The sequence below is a fragment of the Chiloscyllium plagiosum genome, chromosome 17 (assembly GCF_004010195.1).
Source record: "Chiloscyllium plagiosum isolate BGI_BamShark_2017 chromosome 17, ASM401019v2, whole genome shotgun sequence".
Lineage (NCBI taxonomy): Eukaryota > Metazoa > Chordata > Chondrichthyes > Orectolobiformes > Hemiscylliidae > Chiloscyllium > Chiloscyllium plagiosum.
This window is the reverse complement of record NC_057726.1, coordinates 414,063-423,980: the sequence shown is the minus strand read 5'-3', so window position 1 is coordinate 423,980 and position 9,918 is coordinate 414,063. Positions and strand designations below refer to the sequence as shown.

At 42.8% G+C, this 9,918-nt stretch overlaps 1 protein-coding gene across 1 annotated transcript in view; it reads right to left on the bottom strand.

The window, feature by feature from the left end:
• Positions 1 to 1,501: 1,501 nt before the first annotated feature.
• The window catches only part of zgc:56622 (uncharacterized protein LOC326033 homolog), a gene marked incomplete at its 5' end in the record, with an annotated part of 106,975 nt that continues 98,558 nt past the window's right edge, over positions 1,502 to 9,918 (bottom strand). Inside the window, one exon of the mRNA XM_043707496.1 lies at positions 1,502 to 1,604. Within this exon, the coding sequence (XP_043563431.1) occupies positions 1,502 to 1,604 (103 nt within the window). The remainder of the gene's footprint in view (positions 1,605 to 9,918) is intronic.

Below are 9,918 nucleotides of genomic sequence, written 5' to 3'. Positions count from 1 at the left end.
GCACAAAACCATGTTGCCTATCACTGATAAGCCCATTCTTTTCTAAATATAAATAGATCCTATCCCTCAGTACCTTCTTCAGTAACTTACCCACCACTGATGTCAGGCTCACTGGTCTGTAGTTACCCGGAAAAGCCCTACTGCCCTTCTTGTTCAGGGGAACAACATGAGCAACCTTCCAGTCCTCCGGTAACTCACCTTGTGTTTAAGGATGCCACAAAGGTATCCATCAGGGCCCCAGATATTTCCTCTCTCACCTCCCTCAGCAACCTGGGATAGATCCCATCTGGTCCTGGGGATTTGTCCACCTTAATAACCTCTAGCCTACCCAACACATCTTCCCTACTTATGTCAACGTGATCCAGACTAATCAAACTTCTATCTCTAATCTCAACATTCATCATGTTCCTCTCCTCAGTGAACACTGATGTAAAATAATCATTCAGAATCTCACCCATTCTCTCAGGTTCAACACACAGCCTTCCTTCATTATCCTTTAGTGGACCAATCCTTTCTTTAGTTACCCGCTTGCTTCTTATATAAGAATAAAATGTTTTGGGATTCTCCTTAATTCTGCTTGCTAAAGCAATTTCATGACCCCTTTTAGCCCGCTTGATTCCTCGTTTAGGACTGGTCCTACTCTTCTGATATTCCTCCAGGGCCCGTTCTGTTCTTAGCTGCCTGGACCTTATGTACGCTTCCCTTTTCCTCTTGGCTGGTCATTCGATTTCTCATGTCATCCACTGTTCACGAATCTTGCCTTTCCTATCTCTTGCCTTCAACGGGACATGCCTATCCTGCACTATCTTTAACCTATCTTTGAAAGCCTCCCACATCTCAAATGTGGACTTCCCTTCAAATAGCTGTGTCCAATCCATATTTCCCAGCTCCTGACTAATTTTGATATAATTGGCCTTGGTCCAGTTTAGTACTCTTCCCTTAGGACCACTCTCATCTTTGACTACAAGTATTCTACAACTTACAGGGTTAGGGTTAGAAGTGCCAGGTCATAGACTTTGAGACAGAAAAGTATGAAAATGAATGTCCAAAAGAAATGCACAAGTACAGTGGAGGGGCAAACTCCTGGAACAAAATGAGAATGCCCTGAAATAGGAGTACAGGATGGAGAAAAGTCATGGAAAGGCCAAGGCAATTTAGCTGTTGGACAGGGAGTACGAAAATAAAGTGGTGCTGAAGGCAATGTCACTGTTAGAGGTTATTTACCTTATCATAGAAGGAACACTGAAATCATGGTGAGGAGAAATTGCTTTTCAGAAAGGGACGTTTAAGGATGGAATATATCTACACATGGAGAAGTTGACGCAGGAATTTTATTGAAACAAATGGGATAATTATTTGAGACACTAAATTCAAGCAAATAGTAGTTCAATGGGGATGATGCAGGCATTGGGATGAGTGAGATTAGTTTAGAATGGATAGACAGTGAAACAATGTCCGTTTCTCAGTCCACTGTTTGTGAATAAGCTTCCTATTAAAAATCTTACATCCATTGCACCTGGGCTGGGCTCTTCTTGTGTTTCTTCGCTATTTGTTTTACCACTGGATCTTTGAGAAGGTCTTTTGGATCTGCGGAATCATTCAATCTGTAACAGGAAATTGTTCATAAATTTATCATTTTCCTCATAATTGGAACCTCCATACCCTGTGGATTGTTCTAAACTCCTAACTGATTATGTGGGACCAGATGTTACTTTTGCTTCCAGCATTATGGTGCTCACATCTCAAACACATAAAAAGGGCAGTACAGCAACTTGACAAATCTCTTTTCTTCAAAATTGAAGGGGGCTGAAAATGTGGTGTGGATAGAAGGGTGGAAGAGCAAGTGGAGCAAGATAGTAAATATGCAGAAAAGTTATGGAAAGGCAAAAATACTTTAGCTGTTGCAAATATGAGCGGGGAATACAAAAATATAAAGGTGCTGAAGGCAAAGATGCTCCAGCCAAAGAGACAAATATCAGCAGAGAGTAGTCATAAATGAAGTATGAAATTTGCTGCAAGTGATAAGGAGATACTGCTTTTGGACTCCAATTTTGTGTTAGCATTTACAAGTAATATGTAATTTGATAAAGTCATATAGCATGGAAACAAACCCTTTGGTTCATGCTGACCAATTTCAAACAGGATAACTACTCAGTTAAAAGACTAAATACTATTTGATTTAATTGAATACATCATGTAAATTAATTAAAAGCAAACTTTTACAGGATAAAGTAGAAAGTAATGTTCCGTAACTATACCATATGGGATCTTCTGCCAACATTTTTTTTCCAGTGTCCACTTGCCTTGGTAAACACAATATAAGGCACGGTGGCACAGTGGTTAGCACTGCTGCCTCACAGCGCCAGAGACCCGGGTTCAATTCCTGCCTCAGGCAACTGACTGTGTAGAGTTTGCACATTCTCCCCATGTCTGCGTGGGTTTCCTCCAGGTGCTCTGGTTTCCTCCCACAGTCCAAAAATGTGCAGGTTAGGTGAATCGGACATGCTAAATTGCCCGTAGTGTTAGGTGCAGGGGTAAATGTAGGGAATGGGTCTGGGTGTATTGCACTTCGGTGAGTCGGTGCGGACTTGTTGGGCCAAAGGGCCTGTTTCCACACTGTAAGTAATTAATCTAATTAAAACAGAACAATGTTATGATCCCAATTGATGTTATTATTAAACAAGTCAGATAATGGACTGAAATCTGGCTTGACAGATCAGACTTAGTTGCTTTTGGAAGTAGCAAGGTTGACTTTCACTGAAACACTGCCTACAATGCTGCAAATTCAGATTTAATAACAAACAGATATTTACGTCGTGAAATAAGTGGAGATCAAATAGGAAAAAAGAGTACAATTTACATATAACACAAATTTAAAGATTTCAAAACACATAGTAAAATATAATACTCCTTTATAGCACTCGCATCAGTTGGAATTTCCTGCTCCTTCACATCCAAAGGATTTAATTTAATTGTGGTTTCGATTCCCCGTTTTAGAATCTAATAGTCTGCTCATGGAGGCTTCATACAATTGAGCTTAGACTTTCTCAGCTGCAAATAACCCCACTGTGGTTTAACCAACTGCTTCAGGTCATGCCAATATGTTACCACCTCCATAATGAGCTTTTAGTTTCTGAAATGCAGTATTACCCATTTAGGTCAACATCTCTGGGTGCATGTAAACTTTGCCAACCGAACAGGCTGTTTCTAATCCAAGATGGTGGTAGATGATATGGCATCTACATTTTAATATGGTTGAGTGGGGGATATGTCAAGCCACAAGGTTGCAGGCTGTGCTGGAGTAGAATACTGCTGCTGTTGTTGGCTCACAGCACCTCATGAATGCTCAGTCTTCAGTTGCTACACCTCTTCAAAGTCTGTCCCATTTAGCCTTGTGATATTGTCACACAATATGATGGAGAGTATTCTCAAGGTGAAGGCAGGACTTCATCTTCAGAAGGACTGTGTGGGCATCACTCTTACTGATATGGTCATGGACAGATACATCTGCAGCTGGCAGATTGGTAAGGATGAGGTTATGTATGCTTTTCCATCTTATTGATTCCCTCAACACCTGCCACAGACCCAGTCTAGCAGCTATATCCATTAGGGGACAATCAGCTCAATCAGTAGTGCTACAACCATGATACTCCTGGCGGTTGATGTTGAAATCTTCCATCCAGACTACTTTTTTCACCATTGCCATTTTCAGTGGTACTTCCAAAACTCATATAACATGGAGGAGAACTGATTCATGAGCTGAGGGAGGACTGTACATGGTAATCAGCAGATTTCATTGCTCATGTTTAACCTGAAGCCAAGAGACTTCAAGATGTGCAGAGCGAATGGTAAGAACTCCCACGGTAATTCCTTTCCTCTCACTATTCCTGTCTTGCTGGTGAGACAGAACATAGAACATAGAACAATACAGCACAGAACAGGCCCGTCGGACCTCGATGTTGCGCCAATCTGTGAACTATTCTCAGCTCGTCCCCCTACACTATCCCAAAATCATCCATGTGCTTATCTAAGAATTGTTTAAATCTCCCTAATGTGGCTGAATTAACTACATTGGCAGGTAGGGCATTCCACGCCCTTACCATTCTCTGAGTAAAGATCCCGCCTCTAACATCTGTTTTAAATCTATTGCCCCTCAATTTGTAGTTATGTCCCCTCATACAAGCTGACATCATCATCCAAGGAAAAATACTTTCACTGTCTACCCTATCTAATCCTCTGATCACCTTGTATGTCTCTATCAAATCCCCTCTTAGCCTTCTTCTTGCCAATGTGAACACACCCAAGTCCTTCAGCCTTTTTTCATAAGACCTTCCCTCCAGACCAGGCAACATTCTGGTAAACCTCCTCTGCACTTTTTCCAATGCTCCAACATCCTTCCTGTAATGGAGTGACCAGAACTATACACACTATTCCAAGTGTGGCCGCACTAGTGTTTTGTAGAGTTGCAGCATGATATTGCAGCCCCAGAACACAATCCCTCTACCAATGAAACCTAACACACCGTATGCCTTCTTAACAGCTCCATCAACCTGGGTGGCAACTTACAGGGACCTATGTACATGGACTCCAAGATCCCTCTGTACATCCACACTACCAAGAATCTTTCCATTGACCCAGTCCTCTGCCTTCCTGTTATTCTTCCCAAAGTGCATCACCTCACATTTAGCGGCGTTGAACTCCATTTACCACCTCTCAGCCCAATTCTGCAGTTTATCCAAGTCCCACTGCAACCTGTTACATTCTTCCAAAATGTCCACTACGCCACCGACTTTAGTGTCATCTGCAAATTTACTAATCCATCCACCTATACCTGCGTCTAAGCCATTTATAAAAATGACAAACAGCAGTGGTCCCAAAACAGATCCCTGTGGCACACCACTAGTAACCAGACTCCAGGCTGAATATTTTCCATCAACCACCATTCGCTGCCTTCTTTCAGAAAGCCAGTTTCTAATCCAAACTGCTAAATCACCCTTAATCCCAAGCCTCACATTTTCTCCAACAGCCTACCATGTGGAACCTTATCAAAGGCTTTACTGAAATCCATGTATACCACGTCAACTGCCCTACCCTCATCTACATGCTTGGTCACCTTCTCAAAAAACTCAATGAGGTTTGTGAGACACGACCTGCCCTTGACGAAACCATGTTGACTGTCTGAAATCAAATTGTTGCTTGCTAGATGATTACAAATCTTATTTCTTATAATCCTTTCCAAAACCTTTCCTACAACAGAAGTAAGGCTCACTGGTTTATAATTACCTGGGTCATCTCGACTGCCGTTCTTGAACAAGCCAGAACATTTGCAATCCTCCAGTTCTCTGGTACTAAACTATAGACAATGACGACTCAAAGATCATAGCCAAGGTTCCAACACCTCCTCCCTAGCTTCCCAGAGAATCCTCGGATAAATCCCATCCGGCCCAGGGGACCTGTCTACTTTCACTCCTTCTCGAATTGATAACACCTGTGCGTAACCAACTTTGATCCTTTCTAGTCTAATATCTGGGGATATACGGGGATGGTGATGTCCTGGACATCATCTGGAAGTGCAATTCTGTAAATATGACAGTAGCCAAGCAATGGGCCTGACATTCTGTGAGACAGCTGTCCCAGATGCATATGGGAAGGACTTTGCAGGTTCCACAGCGCTGTTTCAGGCATTGTCCTTTCCAGTACAGAGGATAATGCTGGGTGGTCTGTCCAGTTTCATTTCTTTGCTGAGAATATCCAGTGATTTGTAGAAAAAGCTGGGAAGTATAGACCAGTAAGCCTAACAATTGTGGTAGGTAAGTTACTTGAGAGATTCTGAGAGGTTAAATATCACAGAACATAGAACAATACAGCGCAGAACAGCGCCCTTATGTTGCGCCAATCTGTGAACTAATCGAAGCCCATCCCCTACACTATCCCATCATCATCCATGTGCCTATCCAAGGATTGCTTAAATCTCCATAATGTGGCTGAGTTAAGTACATTGGCAGGCAGAGCATTCCACGCTCTTACCACTCTGAGTAAAGAACCTGTCTCTGACATCTGTCTTAAATCTATCACCCCTCAATTTGTAGCCATGTCCCCTTGAACAAGCTGACATCATCATCCTAGGAAAAAGACTTTCACTGCCTACCCTATCCATCTCGTATGTCTCTATCAAACCCCCTCTTAGCCTTCTTCTCTCAATGAGAACAGACACAAGTCTCTCAGCCTTTCCTCATAAGACCTTTCCTCCAGACCAGACAACATCCTGGAAAACCTCCTCTGCACCTTTTTCAATACTTCCACATCCTTCCTGTAATAAGGCAACCAGAACTGTACACAACATTCCAAGTGCAGCCGCACTAGCGTTTTGTAGAATTGCAGCATGACATTATGGCTCCGGAACTCAATCCCTCTACCAACAAAACCTAACACATTGTATGCCTTCTTAGCAGCACTATCAATCCGGGTGGCAACTTTCAGGGATCTATGTACATAGACTTTAAGATCCCTCTGCACATCCACGCTACCAAGAATCTTTCCATTGACCCAGTATTCTGCCTTCCCGTCATTCTTACCAAAGTGAATGGGTCTGGGTGGGTTACTCTTTGGAGGGTCGGTGTGGACTTGTTGGGCCGAAGGGCCTGTTTTCACACTGTAGGTAATCTAATCTAACCATACCTGTGCCATAATGTGTAGACTGATTCTAATCTAAAAAATGAATTAACAGAATCTTACACTGATTCATGCAGTTTTTGAGCAAAGTACTATGTAACTCTGCAAGTACAAATTCACCCTACAAACGTATACGTGTATGTGTGCATGTGGGTTTTTGTGTGTGTGTGGGGGGGTGGGGGGGTGGGGGGAGCTGTGAGTGATTTTGAGAGATAGTGTATATGCTTGCATGTGAGTGTAAAGGGGTCTAAGTCTGTGAGAGGGTGTATGTGTGAGTATGGGAGTGTGTGTGTCTGTAGGAGTATATGTGAGTGTGTGTATAGAAGTGTCTCTGTGTATGTGTATGTGCGTGTATAGGAGTGTCTGTGTGCATGTAGGAGTGTCTGTGTGTGGGTATAGTGCAATGGTGGTCACCTGTAATGTGACATGGTTGATGCCCTCCCTATGGGTACCGAACTTAGCTATCAGCCTCTGCTTGGCCCGAAGTCTGCCTTGGAGGATAGTCACCTGAAGGTCCGAGGTTCAATGTCCTGGACCGCTGAAGTGTTCCCCAACTGGGAGGGAACACTCCTGACTGGGCATACATATACACACACATACAAACACTCCTATGCACAGACACACAGACTCACACATGCACCCTCTCACAGACTTAGACGCCTTTACACTGACACACACAACATGTATACACTCTCTCTCACAGAAACTCATAAGGCCCCACCCCTCCCCACCCCACACACACACATTACATACACAGACATAAATAAACATTTGTGAGGTGAATTTGTACTTGCAGAGTTACATAGTACTTTGCTCAAAAACTGCATGAATCCATGTTAATCTAATTTTTGAGATTGGAATCAGTCTAAATGTTATGGCACACACAGGGGCTAACACCTTCAACACATTATCTGGGCTGACACCAATTGTTAAAGTTAACCTGAGAATGCAACTTTTAAAAAAAAATTGTGATTTACATATGAAAGAAGTGAAACTAACATGGTCATTCTAACAGATGAGAAACTTAACAAACAATCCAGGTCTTTTTCAATACATAATTTCAGTTAAATCACACTGTAAATGTTTGGTCTAAGTTCTGTATCTTATGCTCTTACATTCCACAACCACCTGATAAAGGAGCAGCACTCAAAAAGCTAGAGCTTCCAATTAAACCTGTTGGACTATAACCTGATGTTGTGTGATTTTTAACTTTGTACACCCCAGTCCAACACCGGCCTCTCCAAATAAATGCTAACACACAGTACACCTTCTTAACAATCCTATCACCCTGCGTGGCAACTCTCAGGGATCTATGCACATGGACACAGATCTCCCTGCTCATTCTACACTATCAAGAATCTTATCATTAGCCCAGTACTATGTATTCCTGTTACTCCTTCCAAATTGAATCACCTCACACTTTTCTGCATTAAACTCCATTTGCCACCTCTCAGCCCAGCTCTGCAGCTTATCTATGTCCCTCAGTAACCTGCAACATCCTTCCGCACTATCTACACTAAACTCCACCGACTTTAGTGTCATCCTCAAATTTACTAACCCATCCTTTATGCCCTCATCCAGGTCATTTATAAAAATGGCAAACAGCAGTGGCCCCAAAATAGACCACTAGTAACTGAACTCCAGGATGAACATTTCCCATCAACCACCACCCTCTGTCTTCTTTCAGCTAGCCAATTTCTGATCCAAGCCACTAAATCACCCTCAATTCCATGCCTCCGTATTTTCTGCAATAGCCTACTGTGGGAAACCTTATCAAATGCTTTACTACAATCCATATACACCACATCAACCATTTTACCCTCATCTGCCTGTTTGGTCACCATCTCAAAGAGCTCAATAAGGTTTGTGAGGCATGATCTACCCTTCACAAAACTGTGTTGACTGTCCCTAATCAAATTATTCCTTTCTTGATGATTATAATTCTTATCTCTTATAATCATTTCCAACACTTTACCCACAACCAAAATAAGGCTCACTGGTCTAAAATTACCAGGATTGTCTCTACTCTCCTTTTGAAGACTGCAATCCTCCAGTCTTCTGGCTCGATTCCTGTAGACAATGATGACATAAAGGTCAAAGCCAAAGGTCTGCAATCTCCTCCCTAACTTCCCAGAGAATCCTAGGATAAATCTCATCCGGTCCAGTGGACTTAGCTATTTTCACGCTTTCTAAAATTGCTAACACCTCCTCCTTATGAACCTCAATCCTGTTTAGTCTAGTAGCCTGTATCTCAGTATTCTCTTCGACAACATTGCCTTTTTCCAGTGTGAATGTTGACGGAAAATATTCATTGAGTGCTTCTCCTATCTCTTCAGACTCCATGCACAACTTCCCACTATAGTCCTTGACTGACCCTAATCTTACTCTAGTCATTTGTTTATTCCTGACATACCTATAGAAAGTTTTAGGGTTTTCCTTGATCCTAACTGCGAAAGGCTTCTCATGTCCCCTCCTGGCACTTCTTAGCTGTCTCTTCTGGTCTTTCACGGCTAACATGTAACTCTCAAGCGCCCTAACTGAGCCTTCATGCCTCATGCTAACATAAACCTCCTTCTTCCTCTTGACAAGAGATTCAACTTCATTAGTAAACCACAGCTCCCTCACTCAACCACTTCCTCCCTGTATGACAGGTACCTATTTATCAAAGACACGCAGTAGCTGTTCCTTGAACAAGCTCCACAATTCAGTTGTGCAATTATTTAAATGGAGAAAAGCTTTGTTGCAGAGGGAGTCTGGTATTCTTGTGCAAGAATAGCAGAAAACTGGTGTGCAGGTACAGCGGGTAATAAGGAAGGCAGATGTAATTTTATGAGAAGAATAGCGTATAAAAGGAGGTAAGTGTTGATGCAGCTGTACAAGGCATTAGTGAGACCACACATATTATACTGCACAATTTTGGTCCCCTTACTGAGGGAGAATTAGATTACTTTAGATTACTTTACAGTGTGGAAACAGGCCCTTCGGCCCAACAAGTCCACATCGACCCGCCGAAACGTAACCCACCCATACCCCTACATTTACCCCTTACCTAACACTACGGGCAATTTAGTATGGCCAATTCACCTGATCTGCACATCTTTGGACTGTGGGAGGAAACTGGAGCACCCGGAGGAAACCCACGCAGACATGGGGAGAACGTGCAAACTCCACACAGTCAGTCGCCTGAGGCGGGAATTGAACCCGGGTCTCTGGCGCTGTGAGGCAGCAGTGCTAACCACTGGGCCA